The 22,231-nt window shown below is 49.4% G+C and overlaps 7 protein-coding genes; 3 read left to right on the top strand and 4 right to left on the bottom strand.

Annotated features, from left to right (window-relative positions):
• Positions 1-3,016: 3,016 nt before the first annotated feature.
• FFUJ_02800 (uncharacterized protein) lies at positions 3,017-3,378 on the top strand (the record flags this gene model as incomplete). XM_023574575.1 has 2 exons in its annotated part: positions 3,017-3,094; positions 3,205-3,378. The coding sequence occupies 2 exons, from the start codon at positions 3,017-3,019 to the stop codon at positions 3,376-3,378; spliced, it is 252 nt and encodes an 83-aa protein (XP_023427904.1).
• A 4,099-nt stretch (positions 3,379-7,477) lies between these two features.
• FFUJ_02799 (related to Pst1p) lies at positions 7,478-11,232 on the bottom strand (the record flags this gene model as incomplete). XM_023574574.1 has 2 exons in its annotated part: positions 7,478-7,713; positions 7,767-11,232. The coding sequence occupies 2 exons, from the start codon at positions 11,230-11,232 to the stop codon at positions 7,478-7,480; spliced, it is 3,702 nt and encodes a 1,233-aa protein (XP_023427903.1).
• A 2,776-nt stretch (positions 11,233-14,008) lies between these two features.
• Positions 14,009-14,867, bottom strand: FFUJ_02798 (nuclease family protein; the record flags this gene model as incomplete). XM_023574572.1 has 2 exons in its annotated part: positions 14,009-14,425; positions 14,478-14,867. The coding sequence occupies 2 exons, from the start codon at positions 14,865-14,867 to the stop codon at positions 14,009-14,011; spliced, it is 807 nt and encodes a 268-aa protein (XP_023427902.1).
• Positions 14,868-15,253: 386 nt separating this feature from the next.
• FFUJ_02797 (related to actin-related protein 2-3 complex subunit 2) lies at positions 15,254-16,424 on the bottom strand (the record flags this gene model as incomplete). XM_023574571.1 has 5 exons in its annotated part: positions 15,254-15,336; positions 15,387-15,536; positions 15,587-16,009; positions 16,063-16,304; positions 16,363-16,424. 5 exons carry the CDS (start codon positions 16,422-16,424, stop codon positions 15,254-15,256), a joined length of 960 nt encoding a protein of 319 aa, XP_023427901.1.
• Positions 16,425-16,708: 284 nt separating this feature from the next.
• On the top strand, positions 16,709-19,642 carry FFUJ_02796 (probable DIP2-Dom34p-interacting protein; the record flags this gene model as incomplete). XM_023574570.1 has 2 exons in its annotated part: positions 16,709-16,725; positions 16,777-19,642. 2 exons carry the CDS (start codon positions 16,709-16,711, stop codon positions 19,640-19,642), a joined length of 2,883 nt encoding a protein of 960 aa, XP_023428791.1.
• Positions 19,643-20,390: 748 nt separating this feature from the next.
• Positions 20,391-21,204, top strand: FFUJ_02795 (hpcEp-like protein; the record flags this gene model as incomplete). XM_023574569.1 has 3 exons in its annotated part: positions 20,391-20,458; positions 20,513-20,724; positions 20,777-21,204. The coding sequence occupies 3 exons, from the start codon at positions 20,391-20,393 to the stop codon at positions 21,202-21,204; spliced, it is 708 nt and encodes a 235-aa protein (XP_023427900.1).
• A 173-nt stretch (positions 21,205-21,377) lies between these two features.
• FFUJ_02794 (probable 3-hydroxyanthranilic acid dioxygenase) lies at positions 21,378-22,071 on the bottom strand (the record flags this gene model as incomplete). XM_023574568.1 has 3 exons in its annotated part: positions 21,378-21,812; positions 21,878-21,953; positions 22,040-22,071. The coding sequence occupies 3 exons, from the start codon at positions 22,069-22,071 to the stop codon at positions 21,378-21,380; spliced, it is 543 nt and encodes a 180-aa protein (XP_023427899.1).
• Between the last annotated feature and the right edge of the window lie 160 nt (positions 22,072-22,231).

Below are 22,231 nucleotides of genomic sequence, written 5' to 3'. Positions count from 1 at the left end.
TAGTCGCCATAATCCAGCCAAAACGGACCAAGCCGACCACAGATTGTTCTGCATGAACCAAATGCCTCCCTGATCAATGTCGACAACACAAGATGTTTATCTACAGTCCACTTGCAGCCATTACGCTTGATGCCCTCTGTGATACGGAGTGGTATACGGAGCACATGCGCGATAGGCCCACCCGTTTGCTATAGCAATGATGGGAGTGGCGCCCCGCGATGCATGAAGACCCGGATACAGCCAGTCGTCGATACGGGTGACCCTCCTCTTCATTCGACCTGCTACGGAAATAACACCAAACTGTCTTAAGCCGTGAATCTGATTTGACCAAGCATGGGAAATGCAAAAGGCCACAAGGAAGCTGCTTGGGATGGGTCAACGACGAAAACGAAAGGGGGTCCCAGAAAGTGGTCGGACCAGCCATCGCAGACCGCTACGGAATAAGATTTGCTCTTGGCTGTCGACGTTGCCAATGTTTCCTAGCAAGTCCTTGGCACTTTCTACGGTCTGCTCTTTCGCTCCAGCTCTCACGAGCACATCCGTAGGGTCCAAGCACTGATGTTTGGGGCTCCGTGAGTCTGGAAAAGCAATTTCTGTATTTTCTTATAGAAAGAAAGTCATTGTATTGAATCGTCCGGGGGGAACCGGAATTCACAGCCGAAAGAATATTCTCACGGCTTTGTACTCGATGAACCGTGGCAAGATCATTAAGCCCTCAATTCGGTGCTACGCATTGGTGAGTAGGAACTTGCCCTCTGGCCTTCATTGGATTCCAGCTGAGCCTCCTACTCCGTACAGGCTGCTGGGACGGTAATGTTCTGACGGGAAAGACCTAATGGAACCAACTATTCCGAATTGGAAAAGGGCAAGCCGAAAAGGGATGTTTGAAACATAACTTGCGCAAGGGGCCCCAGCGAGGTTTTAATTGTGATTATCTCCCAGATCTTGCGATCATCATTACCCTCCGGCATTCGAATCTGCACCTTGTCAACGATGCCGACACTATCCCGACAAGCGTTGTCTTCGTGGTGTCGATCCGGCTCTTTGAGCACACGAAACAGTGTCTAGAACATGGGCTTCCCAGGAAGCAACTCTCGCCCCGTGCACCACTTTCAATATTACAATACTCACAACTGTAAAATTACATTATTTTACGTAACCCTTAAGATACACGGTCCCTGCGCTCTTGCAATACAACGCATGTTTTTTTTTTTGTACTGGTTCATCTAGCTCGCCCTGATACCCGAGATTGACGACTTGTCGATCACTACGGGGCTGGCAGGCGAGCTGACACAGACGTCGCCCACGTTACACACTTGCTCAACTTCGATTGGGCTGCTGTGAGGTTGCACTTTGCCAAATTCCCTGTGTTTTCTAGAAGGCTAAAATGTCCGCGAAGGCAAGCAGGTCCTGGTTTGGGTTGCAGATATCGGACTGCCCGAACTGGTGGTTATGAGTCTGGAAAACGCTCACTGCTCGTGAAGATTTGAAGGGGCATCAAGAGTGAAAATTATGGGTTTACGGTTCCATGAATGGAGCAATCAAGCCATTCAACGCTGACCTTGTTGCAGGGGTATGTCTCAGAATCTACCAGCATTCCCCAGCCCGCCTCAAAATATTCCCGGTCAACGACTGCAACCCCGACGGCACACCTGACTATCTTCTTTGCTTCAGCTTTGATTCTTTATCGATTGGATATTGTTCCATCAAATATCATCTCGCATTCAAGATTAGCAAGTGGATTTAGTGATATTACAGCGAAAGAAGAGCCGATGGCGCTGGTTTGAGTTCGAGTTGTTTCCTGCCATCTCAAAGTAGTGTTTTCTTTCCCCAGACTGGCCCAAACCCATGATCACAAACGTCACTCCATGTATGTTCTGACATACAACCTTAGATAAGTGTCACCGTCCAGGCAACAGTTTTCAATCCATGCCCAGGGCGTGTATCAAGCACGCATTGAGGCAATGATTCCAGGCTGTGATGCACGGCTCGACATTCTGTCTCGATCCCAGCTCTCTATCTACACACTGGCAATACCAGAGAGCAGGACCTTACATGGTCTTGAATATTGCCCCCACGATTCATTCTTCCCAAGACAAAGACTCATCGCAACCCACCAGTCACGTCGTACTCAGATCATCACTAAAAGTACAAGTCTAAGGGGATTTCACGTGAACCATGACATTGCAACGAGATTGGGACACTAGTGTTGACGTGCTATGCTGGACAGGCACTAAAACATACGAAATTCGAATAACCTCGAGCGATATGCATCGACGCTTTGAGTCACCCCAGATGGTGACATGTAGATCTTTCTTTGCTGGCTTCTATGAACCCGTGGCAATGGTTGACGAACGGACTGACGTTCAATCCACGTAACACGTGTTGAGCACCAGTGCAGCGGTGATCGTCAAGATGAATCTTCCTTGAACCATCCTGTTGGGAACTGGTTACAGCACTGTATTGTACTGTACCAACAGCTGAGATAAAATGGGCCATTGAGTTGCCTGGCAGAGGAGTGATGCTCATCTTCCCCAGCATTTTGGGGAGCTTCCAATCCGCTGCCAAGACCTACCCCTGTGTTGTTCGATCTGACGCCTCAATCTTAATCTCCTTTTATCAATCCCAGGGAACTTCTTCCGCGGCATCCCGCCCTTCTCACAGCGGTGGATTTACATCAATCCCGGTCCCGCGTGAGTTTAGATGAACCTGCGATGTCAATGTATCGCGGCAAGGTACCAGCGCAGAGCCCCTCTGTTTCTGTGTACAGACTCGGCCGGTGCGTCCGGAGCAAAGTCAGGCCGGTAGCAGGACAGGCAATTAGATACAGCCGTGTCTGCACTGGTAGACTGGAAGGACACGGCTGTGGGGCTAGGTAGCCGGTGCATGTTTGGCGCGCAACTAGCAGCTCGGGACGCTGCAATGCCGGTGCCACAGGAGAAGAAGCATAACAGACGCACGAGTCAAAACATGAACCGCTCAGAGACGGGTTAGCGGGTGAAGGCACCTGTTCATGATGGCCTATGATGGGGTGGAGACAATGAGCGTTTTGGGCATCCCGAGAGCGGGTCTTGGCTCTTCAGACTGGTTCCTGGTGAGGAAGACGGAAGAGTAGGTATCATGGCATGGACCCAGTTGAGTTGGGTCTCAGAGCATCAAGAGCCAGGGCTTGATTCAATCATTGAGGTTTAGCTGACGCGGCAGCTCTTGTCACTTGTCAAGTCGAGTCCGCTGAGGGAGAAGGCTTTTAGGAGAGGCTGTTGGACAACAGAGGAGCCTCCGCTCGAGCGACCGTGCGCATTGTCGCGCCCGTTGCTCATTCGAAGACCAAATATGAAGTTCATGGCCACTCGGATTCATGTCCGCTCTGAAGCATGAAGGTACAATGAACCTTGACTCCAATCTGAACTCACGAATGAGGCACTGTATGGAAAAGTGATTCCAAGTATTCGGGTACATTTGATCGTCAAGAAGCCAAAAACAATACCCGTGCACTCAGGTCACGTAGACGTGTCTCATCTCATCGAAGGTTATTTGGTGTTTGGATATCCGATATCTTAGACGAGGCCCCTGGCACAATCGTCTCGATGTCTAGCGTGTTTATCGAATGGACCAACTCTGGCTCCATTGGGCAGTAGGCACATTTAGACTGCAACCGCAGACGCAACGTTGTTTTTGCTAGCGGCTCTATCAACCAACGTGACCCAAGGGGGTAATCGCTTGGCGCCATAATACATAACAGGGTTGTGATGGAAAGGACCTTTCAGCTGGTACCATTGCCAACAAGGGGCAGGGCTGAGAAGATATTGAGATGTCCGCCGCAAACTAGGGATTGATGAAGTGATGAGGCCATCACTTACATGACATCGGACAGGCCACAGGTGTACAGTAGCCAGTCCCATGTCACTTGGGAGGAACAGGAGTGTGTAGTGTGTGTCCAAGGGTGCAGATAGGTCGAGGAGCCCTTTCAGTCCCCATCCATCAGAACCTTGTTGGGTGCTGTTACTGGGGTCTTCTCAGGATCTTTTGTTCTGCCAGGCTCCATTCAATTTGCCTTAGCTCGTCTAGGCTTGAGCTCACGGTACTTGGCCAACCCCTGCGCGCCTCCCGCCTTGTCTCTCCTGGTCAAGTCAAGTCAGTCTTTTGGAGGTGCAGAAGTAGAAGCGCGCTACCGACTGAGTGCCGGGGGCCCACTGCTCCCCCATTGTCTACCCCGGTACGGAGTACACCTTCAAGAGAAGCGGCGGTCGTTTTTGCTCAACTGAATCATTTTGGCCTTGTCTTGATAGCATCCGTTAGAAGTCGTATGTACATACACTTATCTCGAAGAGGCAGAATTCGGACTAGTCGCTTGGTCATGGATGTCATATCAGTCATGTCATGGCTCTGCAACACCTTTTCTTGACTCGACATTCTATCGCCCCTGAAAACGTCCCAGTGGTCAACCGATACTCACTCAGTCTACCTTACACAGCTCCATTAACACTGTCGATGTTAAATTATGCGGCGTTTGGTAGAACAGAGGAGGCGTTAATGCACCCGTAAAATCGCCGAGACATGCAAACGGAACGATTTATCTGGCTCTTTGGCATTCCCAGAGCGCCATGTTTTTTGCCAAGGCGATATGTACAACCACACGTACACCGTACGTCTATTATATGGGATTCGAGCAATTGCCATCATTCACTGGGCAACACAACTACCGCGGCGCTGGCGGTAGAGTGATTTGGAGTGATGGGCTCTATCTTGCATATGGCAAATGTGAACTCCACACCCTCTCGTCCACTATCGCCACCGGCAATGGTCCCTGTAGCGCGTTTATCTCATATTGTTCCTTCTGAGCACCTGCAGTATCGACGTCGTCCACTGTTAGGCTACGCGTTGTCTTGGCTTCCGGACTAGACGTTGCTGTGGTTGCCTCAGGCGTTGCCCATTGGCATGGAGCATCCCGTGTCGTCGCTGCTTAATAAGTTCATTATGTTGTATGTACATGTACTCAGAAGACTCGAGATAATAGGTATGGTGCTGTACCGTTGGGTGTTTGCTAATGATGCCGTGGCGGCGCCGGTAAGGCCCCATTTCCGTGATGCAGTTGGCTTTTCGGACTGCATCCGTCCTTGCAGCTTTTGGCCGGCGCTTGACAATGGAGGAGGGGAGGAAGGAGAAGAGTTTGCGTCATGGAGCATGCTGACTTCAGGTTGGTGTTGACCCTTGGAATCCTGCTCGGGTTGTCATTACTGGGCAGAGGCAGGGGAAAGGCGAACAACCAACCATTGAGTGAATCTCTTTGCCTACCTAACCAGAGACAAATGCAAGAGGGTTGCGGCGGGGTGTAAGGTATGTCTGCAGCGTCATCGATCTGCTCCTAACTTGAGGCTAGGGAGTAATGCCCCTCACAACTCACAAGCCCGGGTAAGGCCTCAGCACAATCGCAGGCAAGGCTGTTTAGTTAGGTTAGGTTAACGTCAGGTAGTTGTCGTTGTTGTTTGTGCCTTGCCTTTAGCTGCCGCCATTATTGGTCTGCTATAAGCATTGCATCACATACGGCGGTTCTGTGCTTCCGAGGACGATGTCTTGACTGAACCCGATCCGATCCACTTTGAAGGAAACAGAGTTTCCTTGGCACTCATCACAGGGTTCACGATACGACACTCGACCTTGCTGAGGTGGCAGTGTGAGTCTTGAGCCCTCGAAACCCCGCCCTATTTTGTGTATGTATTTCCATGAAGAGGTATCGTGGTGCATGTAGAGTGGGACAGAGAGAAAGAGCGATACTACCTAGGTCTCGTAACTACTAGGTATTATGTGTGGCATATGACAAGAGATGCGACGCCTGTGGTCTAGGGTAATCTTTGAACAAAGACATCGAGGTGTAGTTAAACAGTTTAATGACATGAACATCTCTGGCATGAGACCCTCTCAATATTGATATGCTTACTGCTATAGCATCAACTTTGGGCCAGGAACGCCGGTCTTGGGGCGCGTCACTTAAGCGGGAGCTGTTTTCTAAGCAAGGAGCATCCTCGCAGCCCAATTGTGTCAAGCGTGCATAGCCGCTTCAACCAACAGATATCGTCCGCCTCACTTGTTAACGACCAAACGGAAACCGTCAACTCATTAGGGAGAGTTCCCTTATGTTTTACCCCAGAGTGTTCTCCATTTGCCGCGACAGAGGAAGCTTGCAAGACAAGTCTGAACAGGGTAAGACAAGCTCTCTCCCCTCCCCAGCCTTTCACAACACAAAGCTCCAATCGGTGTGGCCTCGGCCACTTGCTTCTGAGACAGAGTCAAGGCTAGTTTTAAGAATGGGCTGACAAGAGTGCGATTTTGAACTCAAATACTATGCTACGTAGCATCGCGCATTTGTATAGTCCCACCACCGAAAGAGCATAAAGGAACAGGCACAAAGGTCACAATGTTGCAAGAAACAATAAGGTAGTTGGTGAAAAGGGAAATTTACAACTCTCCTGCTCAAGAATCCATGCCACCAACAAGCATTACTAAATAGCCACCCAGAGTTATGCTTGAATTCGGAGATATAGCCGCCGTCTAAAGTTGTAGATTACGAATATTGAAGACAATGGATATATATATAAATGTGTGTGTGTCGACCTGCTCCTATTCAACCCCCAGGGAGAAGTCCATTGAAATCTTGCAGACATAATGTCTCCTCTGCAGCAAGTCACTTGCATGGAAGATGGGAACATTTAGGAGACTATAACCACTCAAATTAAGCTACTCTAGGTCAGCTGAGTATCATATCGCCATGCTCACTGCTAGATGGCTTCTTCTAACCCCAGCGCCATCGACCAAATCATCCTCAACTAGAGCCACCAGATAACTATCCCGAGCCCTCAAGTGATTCAAGTTCTCCTTCCAGCGCCCTCACAGCAACGGAAGTTTGAAAGAGGAACAAAGGTACAAAACCTGAGGTCCTCAGCAGTTCAGGGGTCGGAAACTGCGCAGAAGGTAATATACAGCGAGAAAAGACGGCAGGTCGACAAAGGCACCTATGTATGGTATCGACGAGGAAGAATAAACAGGTACACATTAACCGGTGGGTCATGACCTCATGAAGTGAAGTAAAAAAACAAAAACAAAAACAAAAAAAAAAACATAAACAAGAGAAATGCGGTGAGGTACTGGGAGAACATACCTCGAAGTTGTCGAGGTAAACTGGTTGCCGTTGGAGATGGCCCCCCTCCAGAATCCAGCCGAAGTAGGGACGTGGTTTTAAGCCGAAGTTTTTTGAACGACATGGTTTCGAATTTTGGTGTCAAGAGCCCATATGCTCATGCTGGGGGACCTGAATTGAATTTCCATGTTCGAAAATAGCAATGGACTTCCCTGGTCCGAAAACAACCCCATACACCTTTCCAGAACGCCAAAGGTATCAGATCAGACACGTATGCAGCTTGCTAAAATGACAACAAACCCCAGAAATCGGGAATCTTTTCTTTTCTTTCTTCTTATTTGCTCAGACACGCGGTGGTGCACCACCTCGCCCGTGACCGAGAGACTCGAGGAGCTCATGAGGCGGGATGTGTCGCATTCCACTGCCCCGGTCGTACATGGACGTAGGTGCAGGGACGTAGCCCTCTCGCTTCTTGCGAATGCGATCGAGAATAATGCCACAAAGGACGAGGAGGAGCATCAGACCAAGCGCAATAGCAAGTCCGATAAGAACCACAAAGCCTAGGGCCATATGCTTCTCTTAACATGAGGTTAGTACGGTTGTTTACCCGCAAGATCGGTGATACACTTACCTTCTTTGAAGAAACTGTCACGCTGGGTGAAGATGCCAGCAATAGTGCCTGGACCATCACCCGCCTTGATTGTCATCGCATATGGTTGGTATGTAGTGCCGTTAAAGAGAGCTGCAGAGGCAGCTCCAAAGCCAGTGATGTCGATGGATCCTGTCAACATCAAAACCTGGTTTTTGTCCAACAAGTCGGCGGTTTCGTGATCCTCAGTCACCGAAAAGACCTGCAAGCCGCGTATGATGGTGCTTGAAGAGAGGGAAGGTCCGGCAGCATGCCACTTCTCACCGTCATACTTCATGATATAGACACTGTCATCCTTGAGCGAAGTACCAGCAACCCAAAGCTGGTCGTAATCGATTGATCCAGGCGAGATAACCGCAACAGGCCCTGGAATGTCTTCGGAACCGGGGAAGTTTGACCAGGACTCTGAGTTGGCGTCCCAGCTGGCAAGGAAGCGCTGGTCAGATCCGTTACCGCGGAGATCACCGCCAACGACCAACTGGTTGTTACTCAACCACAAGAGGCTATAAACGGTGCCCTCAAGCTCGCTGCCTGGACGGTTCCACTGGCCAGAGTTGACATTGTAGGTGCAGAGACCAGGACAGTCCAATGCACCCGCAGTATCGAATGAGCCGCCAACATAAACGTCTCCAGAGTCTCCAGGGCGGACGGCAATAGCTGCGACGGTACTGTTGGCCCCCGACACAGAGGCAGGCTGCGAATTGAAAGATTTCGCCTCCAGATCATATGAAACAAGGCCACGGATGTCTGTTCCGTCTATGGTGCCGCTGATATCACCACCTGCGAACAAGATACCATTCCGCACAGCGAGTGCGACAAATGTAGAACCATTTGAAATGTCAGAACCAAGTCCAGCCACGTTGTCATCCTCAAGGAGCACAATATTTTGTAACTTATCGCCTTCTGTCGACTCGGTCGTAAAATGACCTGCTAGGATGGTGATGTTGTAATCATTTTCGTCGTAAAATATACCAGTCACAACGCCCGTGGTGTTTTTATTGAAGGAAGTAACATCTCGACGGCTCAGTGCAGATGAGCTGGACGACGGAGTAGCGGCACGGATTTTGAGAGGGAACTGACCAAGACCATCGTCCGAGAGGGTAGCGGCGCCGTTTGTACCGAGTTGTGCGGACGAGAGCGCTCCAGCGTACAGAGACCCGCCGTCCATGGGAATATCTAGGACAGCGGCTGTAAGTGAACCATCAAAAGCAGGGTAGTTGCCGTCGATGTTTTGCAACCAGTTGCCTTGAGAAGCTACCCATATGGCAAAACCATCCACGAAAATGGCATCGTGGTTGGCGAAGGAGTTGCATGAAGAAAATTCTCCCGTGAAAGCAATCACAAGTTCAGGAGTGTCGGCAGTGATGTTTAGCATCAGTGGGACAGCACGCATCACCGGGCCATTGAGGCCAGCTCCTAAAGCACCCCACTTGTCTTCCTTGGTGTCGTAAACTGCGACGTTATCCAGGCCAGTCACAGGTCCGCTGTCAGTGTTAGAAAAATCACCGCCGACATAGAGCTGTGTAGCGTTGAGGTACATGGCGAAGACTTCGCCATTCAAACCGCCCCCAGGCTCCTTCACATCGTCATTTTCGATAATAGCGAGGATGTTGTCGTGATCCTTGGAGGTGAAGTTGCCACCAACGTAGGTAGTATTACTATCCGTGACCAAAACGCTTACACCCGAGGCCCTATCAAAACTTGCGCCAAGTTTATTGATAGGAGAGTTCACAATACTAGTAGCGTTGACTACTGCTTGCTCAGGATCGAAGTCGAAGAGACCGTTGAGGCCACCAGTGGAGTTGGTGAGAGTGAATTCAACCCTCTGAGCGACAATTGTAAGGGTGTCGACATCTTGACCTGCAAGTGGGCGGAGAGTGACAGAGGGGGTGAATGAACCCGAGCTCTTCTCAATGTATCCGAAATATATCTGATCGTACTTATCAAAATCGTTTGTTTGATATAAAGTCGATGTAAAATTAGTATCCTTATCATCATCACCTGACATGACTCCGGTAATATTGACGCGGCCTCGAGTAGCACAGGTGTCATCAGCTTGACAGCCTGGGGTGTAGATGTTGACAGAGTAGTTTCCAGATTCTATGATGTTGGGAAAGAATGTAACAGATATCTTTTCGGGGTCATAGTCACCGTTGAGCTCGGCAGTCAGATACTCGGAGCTGCTCTCTAGCGAGGGAGAAACCTTCCAAGGCCCAGTGTGAGTAGCCGAAGCTGGGTTCTTAACTCCACCACATTTGGGCTCGTTGAAGTCGGTAATAGCATAGGCAAAGATGTCACTCTGGAATAGCTCAATAGACTCCAGACCACCTCCACTGCCATACCAGTCGGAAATAGCAATGCGAAACTTATTCATGCCGACGCGGTTGACAAATGTGAAATCCTGGTAATCTTCATCGTCGCGGAGTGGACACTCGCTAGTACAGGTGATGTTGTTACCACTCTCAGAATCGACGTAGGTCAAATTCATGATTCCATTGATAGGATACGCAAGGAAGCGGAAAGTCTTGGTGCCACGACCGTCCTGGCGCGTATTCCGAAGTCTGAGCTTGGTCGGCGCAAATCCAAAAGAAAAATCCGCTTCCCAGTACCCCGGTGTGTCGTCTTGTAATAACCAAGGAGTCGAAGAAGAACCGGGGCATACGATGTCCGTGGGGTCGGTACCAGATGATCCATTTTCGTCCGTGATGTTGGCTGTCGATAGATTGATGACCTGGTTTGAAGAGCTATTGGGTGTACTCGAGTTTCCAAGACCAGTAAAGGTTCCGCCGAAAATTATGTGTCCGTTAGAAGCTTTTGTGATGGCCTTTACAGGGCCATTGAAGCCGGCGAACGGCAAATTTGTCCATCCATCCGTACCAACCCAGGCAATGGCGTTCGTAGAGTTGGCGCCCTTGAAATTGCCACCCACATAGACCGTGTCTCGTTCCTGGTCGCAATATAGTGCGTTGACCTCGCCCTCAATTCCGTCCAAGGGGGTGATCTCAGTCGTGTTGGGGTTGAAAAGAGCAACTGCCTTTGACTGCGTCCCGTCCAGGCTCGTGAAATTACCACCAATTACCACTCCTTGCATATCTCCGTTACTGAGCTGGAACGAGCACATGGCTCTAATCGACGCATCGGTGGATAGTATCGAGACGAAGGCGCCGTTGGGCATCTGTGCCAGAAGTGACTCGCTGCCGTTGGAGCTGCGAGTGCTCTCTTTTTGTCCCTCGTATTCATAAAGTGAAATTCCATCATAATCCCCAACTATGCCGATCCTGCCCAGGTTAGAGAAGTCTAGATTTGGCGACGGCACAGGACTGAATGTTATGGCATGTGTGAGAGATGGCGCCAGAGCTGCTAAAACCGCCAGGCTGGGACCCAGAACGGGACCTAGGCTGTGGCTTTGGCGTGCCGATGGGCTACGCCGTTGGAAAGGTAATCGCATAACTATAAATCGTCACCTAATATTAAAACGGTGTGTCCGGCCGCTGAGTCCGTATCGTGTCCCTGCTCAAGGAGGTCAAATGCCGTGGTCGTTGGAATTGAATTTGTTCGTGATGCATCTCAGGATTAAGTGCGGGCCATATCAAGGGGCGAAGAATCGCGTTTTCAAAACGGTCGAGAGCGGGAGTGATACGAATCGAGGCGTCCGCTGAGAGGTATCCGTCTGACTAAAAACCCGAAAATGCGAAAAATCAGGTTCTCTGTAGTCGTGGAGTTTGTCTGTGGTCAAGATGGTAGGAAGAAGAGTCGTTGAATGTATGTGATCGAGGTGTAGAGTCGCAGTTTGAAAGATTCAAGTTGAGCAACAGGCAATGCTACTGCAGCACGTATGCGGGAAATTGCTAGCGATGGCGATGCCCGTTCTCTCGGCGTGCATTGGATTTCGAGGATCTAGCCACTAGCTGAATACGGTTAGGTCGTTCCTTTTACTGTAATGCGGTACCTGAAGCACTTGGCCTGCATGGGTGTCGGGTGGGATGACGACAAACAAATCATCAACCGAAATAACAGCGTCGTAATGGATGGAGTGATGGGAATAGAGAGCAGACCAAGGTCATATGAAGATAAATTGCATAACCAGAGCAATTCGGAATCATATGTTGTACCCAGGATTTGTGAGAAAAGACATACCAAGCGGTTTCAAGGTGTACGACTGTGGTACGTATCACAGCCACGGGTAGTAGAGTGCGCCACCTTACTGATTCAGGAACCAATGAACTTGAGAGGAGCAACCCAGAGTTTAATTATCGGCGAGCTTCGTCCTCGTATCAAGTGATCTCGTCACCGGTGATGATCAATTGACTTTGCAGTTCTTCGTTGAACAGTGAGTTTCTCGCAAGTCCTGTCAGCTTCGGAAATGTGGGGTGACGGACGGGATGCCTCTTTAATTGCGTGTCTCGTGAGTCCTGTACGCGTCCGTGTTCTCCGGTCAGGTATTTGAGCGGCGTGTTGGGAAGAATGAGGAACCAGATATCGTGTCTCCGGGTCGACGACGGCTGGAATGCAGAGTTAGGCCACACAAGATGGGTGGGAGATGCCGGATTGCTGCAGCTTGGCGAAAGGACGGGAAGCAAGTCGAGATAAGAAGAGGAGGCGGTATTAGTGAGTGCGAATACCGTAGTGTCAGTTGAAGTAATTATTGAACGGTTAGGTTGATTGTAGAGTCGACTGGGCGGTGTATTAGGAATAGCACAGTGGCTGTGCTGGGAAATACAAACAATAGAAAGAAGAAGAAGAAGAAGAAACAGTGTTTAACGAGTGACAGTTTGCAAGGCAAGGCAAGGCAAGGCAAGGCAAGGCAAAGCAAGGCAATGCAAAGATAAGTATCCCCTCCTCTCACAGAAGCTCTAATGCTAAGAATTATCGCGGAGGATGAGGTGAGAATTAGGAGAGAGGGAAGAGTTGATCCCACGTTTAGGTTGGCCTTGGCTTCCAGGGGATAAGTGGAGCTTCTGTTTCTCGCGCCGCAAGCCTGCTAGGAAACTACCATGGGCGCACATGGAATTCATTTGTACCCAGTCCGTACTTAACAATGGATCTTGAATATGTCGCAAGCGCTGATGCTATGCAATACGAGATATTCTTGCTTCTGCAGGGGGGTGCTTGCATGAAGAGTTTACCGCTGCGTTATCTACTCCATTTGCTAACCTTTGGTCTTCAATTCCTGATCTCGACTTCTGACCGTTGAAGTACTAACCCTTGTCAAGCTATGGAAGATGTCTTCGAGACTACTTGGCCAGACAAAAAAAGACTAGCATCAAGAGGCGGTGGGTAGCGTTGTTGCTGCTCCATTTACTTTTTACCTCTTCTCGTGCTAAATTCAGGAGGCTGGTAACAAGGCAAGGATTCCTGTATGTGGCATCTGGCACTATGTGTACCTCTTGTCAAGCATTGTTCCAAGTCCTGCGTATTGTGCTAACAAGTGAGTGGTTCTTAAGCATGATGGTACGGGTATTTTGAACGGATCCATATGTTCCCTTCATTTTGACAGAGCTAGGTATACAGCCTTGAAATAATCCGTCGCGGGGCTGTGGATGTTGATAATCGATCCAGCTTTATCCACTAGGTAAGCAGCGTTGTACGAGACATCAAAATAGCCCGGTAGAGCAACGTGCAACCACCTAAGATTATGAGCTACAGATACACACAATCGGAAGCAATGGCAGTTGTAGTTTCTTGCCTCTGTCTCATACCTTACTTACCTTACCTATGGATACATTCTGCAACACCACCACAAAGTAATTCATCAGATGAAACCACTCTGGATCACACCCCTTGCTTAATAAGAGACAACTTCGTTTCCTTGCCTCTGGCGCCGGGTAAGTCAATGTCCGCCAACGTGTCAGACGACTATTGACTCAGAACTATTCAGCGTCCCTAATGCGTTCAAGGTGTCTTTCAATGCATTGATAAGTAAATGCATGTTCCCAGGGCACTGCGAAGCTAATTATATGGACGTCCGCTGATCCTACACTCTGCTCACTGACTACCTACACATCCCAGGCCCAATCTATGTTCTGACAGCATGACGAGCTTATTATATTGCCAAAAATAAAGCAGGCATCGATTTGGTAAATTTGGCATGCGTCGGACACCTCACATGTGATTTGAAACCTTGCTTCATTCTTAATATACTGGATCCTTGGATATGTCTAAAATGCTACGCAGCCCGAATCAAACCATGGTTTTAGAATCATCATAATTCATACTCGGCATCTTCAAGTGCCGGGTTTTTCTTGGTCAAAGCCAGCCCATTTCGTCTTGTAAGCTCTCGGGCTCTCGAAATCCTTGGACTTGCCAGACCACATCCCCTTTCGTTTCTGCTTCGCCTTAGCCTCAGCCCTTTCGTAGATCTTTTGTCGTCCACCAAATTCAGCCCCTTGCTTGGCTTCGTAAGTTGTTGCCATGCCGGCCTTTATCATCTCGAGACCCACGTCCTTGCGAAACAGCCACCGCCGCGTATATACTGTCGCGACGATTCGATCGTACTGATCTCGCCTGTAGACGTATGCGCGGACGTTGCGTTTGCTGATGTAGTTACGTAGCCAGGCGAGAGCTTCGGCCGAGAACGGTTGCGCTGGCCGCCCGAAGTGGGCACATTCTGGGGCATCAACGCCAGCAATACGAATTGAGATCTGCCAAAGCGTTGTCAGTATGGACATGGGGCTACTTGGGTCGGAGCCATACTGTTCGGTCTTTCAACTCTTTGCGAGCTTCAGGAACCTTTCTCAACCAGCCCCAACCCAAAAGTCGACCGCCAGGCGTGTGGAAGAGGTGGAAGTTATCACCATCACCAACGCTGGTAACTCGCCCAAAGATGCTTCGGTTGCGAAAGAAATTCGGGCGCACATATGCTGATCCGGGTATTCGGCGAACATAATTTGTGTAGATTTGTAGAGCTGCCATGCCAGCGAGCGGGAACAGTACAACAGGCGCCCATTCTCTAGCTGCATCGACAGGTGCTGATCGAATGCGGTTTATCGAGTCGGTCCATGACACATGCTGCCGTTTCGCCTCTTCTTTGAGTTTCTGCTCTTTCTCGTTGTCGGCGTCCCGCGATCCGAACGGCCATATCATTGTCGTGGCGACCCTAGGGTCGTCTTTGCTGATGGTGTATCAAAAAGGGCGGTATGTGTCGGCGCGATCTTGCTCACCATCTTAAGGACCCTTGAAGTTCGATTACCCACCGCTAATTGGGGGTGGTGCCTAAGCCAGCTAACACGTCAATTAGGTGCCACTATGTGGAACTTGGGCAATATCTCTGTATGTAGACGACTCATATTCTGCCCAGCTTTTTGATCAAATAATTGTTCATGGTCGTGGAATTCAAACTGTAGGTAGTTTTAACAGTACCATTCGCTTAACTACCAACTACCCGCGACTAACCGCCCTATCTAATAGGCTCAACAACTAACTGAATTACTGAACAACGTCAGAGCAGACAATACCATGGGTACAGGATTTTAGTTTCCTTGCACCTTGAAAGTTCTGCCGCTGGCAGTCTTTCTCTCCTTCTCCTCGTTCTCGGGGCGGGCACGGCGCAGCACTGAGCACCGTTAGTTATCCAGATGCGCTGATGTATAGGAAATGATTTACCTTGGAGGAAGTCAGCAGTTCGCTTTCGCATACGCGAGTGAATATAAGCTTTTGAAGCCTTGATATGGTAATGGAAGTAATCGCGGAAGGTCTGAATATGAGAGATGACCTCAGTCATTCGCTGAGGAGTTAGATGCCGAGGGAAGAGGACTGCAGCTCAATTAGTTACCACGTTGGCGGTGTCAGCTGGTAAAGCCTACCAAAAGTCACATAACCAATATCTCCAGACCCAGAGTCTTGAACCCCCGGAACACCCTGTAGCTCTAGAGGGGCGTCGTTCCTGAACAAGACCTGGGGGGCATTTTGAATCGCTCTCCTTCGAGCATCGACGAATTCTTGGATGAACACCTTTCCAAATACTCGGTCGGTTTCTTCGCGAAAGACAGTGCTAAAGATGACGGTGACTCGGTCGTGGCTGGCCTTGACATAGATGGCCTCCTCCTCTCGGTAGTGAATTGCCTTAACTTCGCCTCCCTCTCGAACGCCCTGAGGAGCTTCTTCCGAAGTAAATTTGGAAGCCTCCTCCTTCAATGCGTAATGCTCCTTGTAAGCTTGCTCGAATGGTGCGGCCATAGCGTTGCGCTTCAAGAGAGCGAATTTGAGTGCTAGCTCATTGCGTTCCTCTGTTCAATCGTCAGCATTGTCGGCCTTGACTGTGGAGAGCATATCGCTGTACCCTTTGATTCCGGGAGGTTCTCCAAATCCACAAGAACAGAGAAGTCGAAGCCCGGCTCAACCGATGTCACATAGTCGCCATACTCTCGCTGGAGAACTTCCTCAGCTCCATACTTGACAAGGTCGGGGAAGCATCGTATTTGGATCGAAAGAAGGATCTGGGTCTTAGACTCGGGTGTCGAGATATGGAAAGTAACGCCATCAAAGTCGCTGACCGTCTGGTCAATAGAGGCGGGAGGGGCTCTGACGTACAACCTGTGAGCTCTTGTTTTTGAAGATAATTAGGTATGCGTAATCTTACCCTGAGAAACGCTCCGTCAGAACCGACTGAATAAGCACATTTTGGTAGTCTAGCAGAAGCATCTTGTTGGTCGATTTGAATGCTATCCCCTTACTGTCGTCGTTACTCGGAGCTTAGGTGGTATGCTACAGTGGGTGACGCCTGGGTAGTGGGGCTTACGTGGTGAGCCTCAAGCTCCCAGCAGACACGTGACAAGGAGCTCCCAAGTGGAACCGGTGGATAACGTTGTTATCGATAAGAAAATTTCCCTCTAAGTTACTCTAGGTGAGATAGAGGAAAGATTCTAGGATCCTTGGTCAGAGACAAAAACTTAAGAAGGGCCAATTCTGGTCGCAACATCTCAAAAATGGTGAAGTCGTACTTGTAAGTTAAAGAGAAAACCTTGGCGACTCAATCTAACTCAAATTACAATAGGAAATACGAGCATGGCAAGTCCTTCGGCGTCGTCGCCTCGCCAACCTCGAACATAGTATGGTCCTCGAAAGATCGAACAGGAACCAGCGCGGGACAGGCGATCGTCGCAGCGAATGAAGAGGTTCTCTGCTGGGATATTAAGAAGAGCGAAGTAACAAGCCGCTGGAGAGATGAAAGATGCACGGTTCCCGTAACTGCCATTGCCCAAAGCAAATCCGACAAGGACGTCTTCGCTGTGGGATACGAGGATGGTAGTATTCGATTATGGGATAGCAAAATTTCCTCCGTGATCCTCAACTTCAATGGTCATAAGTCGGCAATCACAAAACTCGTTTTCGACAAGTCGGGTGTCAGACTTGCCAGCGGCTCTAAAGACACGGATATCATTATCTGGGATCTTGTCGCGGAAGTTGGCCAATTTAAGTTACGAGGACACAAGGATCAGGTGACTGGCCTTCATTTTGTTGAGCCAGAACCTCAGGTCCAGGATGAAGACGATGCGCACGCGATGGTCCTTGATGGTGAAGGAACACACGACGGATTCTTATTGACGACTGGCAAAGATTCCCTCATCAAGTTGTGGGATCTATCGTCGAGGCACTGCATAGAAACACACATATCGCAGACAAACGGCGAGTGCTGGGCTCTTGGATTGGCCCCAGACTACAGTGGATGTGCCACTGCCGGGAATGACGGCGAGATCAAAATTTGGTCGTTGGACGCCGACGGCCTTGCATTGAGCGCCCGTCAAGTTGATACACCTGCTGCAGTCCGATATCTTCAGGATCGCGGAACATTACACCGACAGAGTAAGGACAGGACAACCGAAGTTGTCTTTCACCCAAAGAAGGATTACTTTGCAGTTCATGGCTCAGAAAAGGGTGTTGATGTGTGGAGAATACGGTCCGAGGCCGAAATAAAAAAAGCACTGGCTCGTAAGCGAAGAAGACGTCGAGAGAAGACGAAGGATGGGAAGGTCGTTGAGGAGGAGGCCAATGCAGAGGAGCCAGTCGATGTTTCAAAGGCAGACATTAGCGACGTCTTTGTTCAATATGTCATTGTGCGAACAGGAGGCAAGGTGCGCTCTGTTGACTGGGCCGTCCCAAGCGGACAAAAGGATCTTCACCTACTGGTAGGAACCACAAACAACCTGCTCGAGTATTACAGCCTCCCATCTAAGGAGAAGACCGAAAAGTCAAAGAGGGACGACGTCCCTGATTATACGAGAGCGCTATCCGTTGAGCTCCCCGGTCACCGAACAGATATCAGGGCGCTATCGCTAAGCTCGGATGACAAGATGCTGGCATCTGCATCGAATGGTAGCTTGAAGATCTGGAACATAAAGACACAGAACTGCATTCGGACATTCGAGTGCGGCTATGCTCTATGCTGTTCTTTCCTCCCAGGAGACAAAGTTGTTGTGGTTGGTACTAAGAGCGGTGAATTGCAGCTCTTTGATGTGGCCTCGGCTGCACTGCTTGATAGTGTCGACGCTCACGAGGGGGCCATCTGGTCTCTCAACGTCCACCCTGATGGCCAGTCCGTCGTCTCAGGCAGTGCTGACAAGACAGCCAAGTTCTGGGATTTCAAGATCGTACAAGAGGAAGTGCTCGGTACAAGAAGAACAACGCCAAAGCTCAAGCTGCAACAGTCGAGAACACTCAAGGTTTCTGACGATATTCTGAGCCTGAAGTTCTCACCGGATGCCCGGCTTATTGCTGTTGCCCTCCTCGATAACACTGTCAAGGTTTTCTTCGTCGACTCCCTAAAACTCTACCTTAATCTTTATGGTCACAAGCTTCCTGTCCTTAGCATGGATATCTCATTTGACAGCAAGTTGATCGTCACAAGTTCAGCCGACAAGAACATCAGAATATGGGGTCTTGATTTCGGTGACTGCCACAAAGCTCTCTTCGGGCACCAGGACAGCATCCTTCAGGTCGCCTTTGTACCTCATAATAACGACGGCAACGGGCACCATTTCTTCAGCAGCAGCAAGGACCGCACAATCCGATATTGGGATGGTGATAAATTCGAGCAGATCCAGAGACTGGATGGTCACCATGGCGAGGTGTGGGCAATTGCCGTTGCCCACAGGGGCAACCTCTTGGTTAGTGCCGGCCATGATAAGAGCATCCGAGTCTGGGATGAAACAGAGGAGCAGATCTTCCTTGAGGAAGAGCGCGAGAAGGAGATTGAGGAACTATACGAGAGTACTCTTACGACATCACTGGAGCGGGACCCTGACACTCAAGATGAGAATAACGAGGTTGCTGCGGCAAGCAAGCAGACCACAGAGACTCTCATGGCTGGTGAGAGGATAGCGGAAGCTCTCGAGATGGGCATGGCCGATCTCAACCTACTCAGAGAGTACGAGGAAGCCAAACTCACAAACCCTCATGCCCAGCCTCCTCAACGCAACCCTGTCTTCCTTGCCCTCGGAAACATCACCGCCGAGGCTTATGTCCTCTCTGTTTTGCAAAAGATCAAGGCTTCGGCGCTGCACGATGCTCTGCTGGTACTCCCCTTTGCCTCCGTCCCCATCCTCTTCACTTTCCTTAACATTTTCGCGATGCGATCCATGAACATGCCCTTGACATGTCGCATCCTTTTCTTCATGCTGAAGACGCACCACAAGCAGATTGTTGCCAGCCGCACCATGAAGGCTATGCTTGACGGCATCCGTGTGAACCTCCGTGCTTCTCTCAAGCGACAGAAGGACGAGATGGGAGTTAACATTGCTGCCCTTAAGGTTGTGGGTATGCAGATTCGTGACAAAAGCATCAAGGACTATGTGGATGAGAATTGGGAGGAGCAGAACGATGAGAAGAACGCTAAGAAGAGAACGTTTGTTCATGTTGCTTAATTGGATGACTGATTATATGTACATAAGGGCAAAAGTATAGATTTGGTAGTATTATATCCCCGTTATTGCAAGAAAAATTGATAACGTCATTTGTCTAGAACCTCTTGCTCCTTACATGACACGCGATTTCGATCATGAAGACAGTCCTGAACTTGTTTACCCCAAATCGCTAACTGTAACTGAACACGGTTACTTACGGTGCCTACAAACTACTATACGCGTTGAGCTTCCTCAAGTCATACATGCGCGAGTAACGCTCAGACAATCAAAACATTGTAGACATATAGAATATAGCTTACCATTTAGTCAGATTTGTACTTACTGATAGTTGCTTAGACATGGTTACAACAAATACACATATTTTCAAGATGGAAGCGAGGTGATGCTTTGTCTGTACGATTGAACTAAACCAGAAACAGTCGAGGACGCTTAATGATCGGAAAGCAAACCGATGAAGGAGAAACCATTGAATCATGGTCTCCTCTGATAACATTGCGAAGTCGGCACAGGGTAGATCGAAATTGATGTATTGACTTCGTCCAAAGATACCCCGCGACTCGATTACCGGGACTCATCTCCGACCGAAGCTTCTCCATCGGGGGTTCAGTTCCGAAACCGCTTGCTTGCTTGCTTAAGCCAACAGCTATTTCGCCATTGAGCCAGTGAATGAGCGTTACAACTGATAAAACTCTTCTTGTACCCATCATTCGTAGCCAACATGCTCGCTCTGAGACGTACAATGGCCACTATGGCCCCTCAAGCTACGTCTAGCCTCAAGCAGGCCGGCAAGGTTGTCTGCATCGGCCGCAACTTTGCGTATGTTCACCCATGGTTCAACCACTATGACATAAACTGATGACTATCTCCTAGGGAGCACATTGCTGAGCTGAACAACACCAAACCCAAGCAGCCCTTCTTCTTCCTGAAACCTGCGTCTTCCATCGTCCTACCAGGCGAGGGCCCCGTCCTGAGGCCCAAGGGCATTGACATGCACTATGAGGTTGAGTTGGCTCTCGTAATTGGAAAGCTCACCCGGGATCTTCAAGCCTCTGATACTCAGGGAGCTCTTGATGCTATCAAAGGTGCGTCGAGCAGTGGGACTATCACGAATTATGAAAGGCTGACCATCTCCAGCTTACGCTATCGCCGTTGACTTCACCGCCCGCAACGCCCAGAATGAGGCCAAGAAGAAGGGTCTCCCATGGGACATCGCCAAAGGGTTCGATACTTTCTTGCCTCTGAGCAACATCATCCCCAAGACTGCCATTAAGGACCCTCACAATGTTGAGCTCTTCCTCCAGCTCAACGGTGAGACCAAGCAACAGGGCTCAACCAACCTCATGATCTACCAGATCCCTCGTATCTTGAGCGACATCTCCAAGGTTATGACTCTCCACCCCGGCGATATTGTCCTTACTGGTACACCTGCCGGTGTTGGTCCTGCCGTGCCGGGTGATGTTGTTCGAGCAGGTGTGAGAATTGACGGAAAGGAGTTAGAGGAGGGTGCCATTGAGATTCCCGTGGAGGAATCGCCTAGCTCATATAGTTTTGCCGAGACTTGAAGCTGAACAAGTTGAAGTGAGTTGTATCATAGTAAGAACCTTCGACGTGAGTGTGTAGAATATCAAGACATGAGTGGTTTTTTTCTGCAACTACTACTACATCACCAAATTTCATAACCCATAAGCCGCCTCCTCGACCTTTTTATACAAAACTTTTGCTACATTTTGATGGATCACGCCAGATTAGGATCCTGAATAGTGCCGGGCTTCGGTGCCGCCTCAGCCATAGTACCGCACTTGGGACAAGCCCTCTTGTCTTCACTGCTCTTAAAGTCTTGAACCGCTGCTTTAATTTGAGTGCCAAGGTCGGTGCAATGGAACGCAGCCTCGTGAACAATCTCACCACAGTCACCGCAGTACCAACGCATACGATCGAGTGAGTCCTTAGGACGACGCTGCTCCAGGACAACTCCAACTGTGTTGGCGAAGCGGACGGGGTTGTGCGGTGTGTTTCCAGGTAGGAGAAACATATCACCTTCACGGATGATGATATCACGGAACTCCCCCTCGTCGACGACTTTGAGCATCATTGCTCCTTTGTATTGGTAGAACCACTCGGGAGTTTGATTGATATGGTAGTCAGTGCGGGCATTTGGACCACCAACGATCTGATGACAGTTATTAGCCATGCTCTTACCATGAAGTATTAGAGTATTAGCAAAGCGTGAGTTACCATGACACTAAAGTCTTCATTGTAGACACAGTAGTTGTTGATAGGGGGCTGTAGCAGATGGGAGTTTTCTTCAAGCCTATTGTACTCATAATGGGGTTGATTAGTGAGCCTGCTCCATTTTCTGTGTCTTGCGAATTACATAGAGTCAAAGAGATTACTCACCACCTGGGAAGGTTAACTGGAGGCCCAAGCATGATGAGATGGCTACTCGTATGTCCGCGTATGGAGATAGAATTATAAGCAAAGGTGAGAAACCAATATAGGTAGTGAACAGTGGAAATGTAAGAGGTAGTTGAAGTCAAAGATTGATAAGAGTGAGGGGCGTCAACTGCGGATAATTTGTAAGTATGAAGG

This window comes from Fusarium fujikuroi, chromosome FFUJ_chr03, assembly GCF_900079805.1.
Source record: "Fusarium fujikuroi IMI 58289 draft genome, chromosome FFUJ_chr03".
In the NCBI taxonomy this organism is placed as follows: Eukaryota; Fungi; Ascomycota; class Sordariomycetes; order Hypocreales; family Nectriaceae; genus Fusarium; species Fusarium fujikuroi.
Note: the sequence above shows the minus strand (reverse complement) of the source record. Positions and strands in the feature narration are given on the sequence as shown.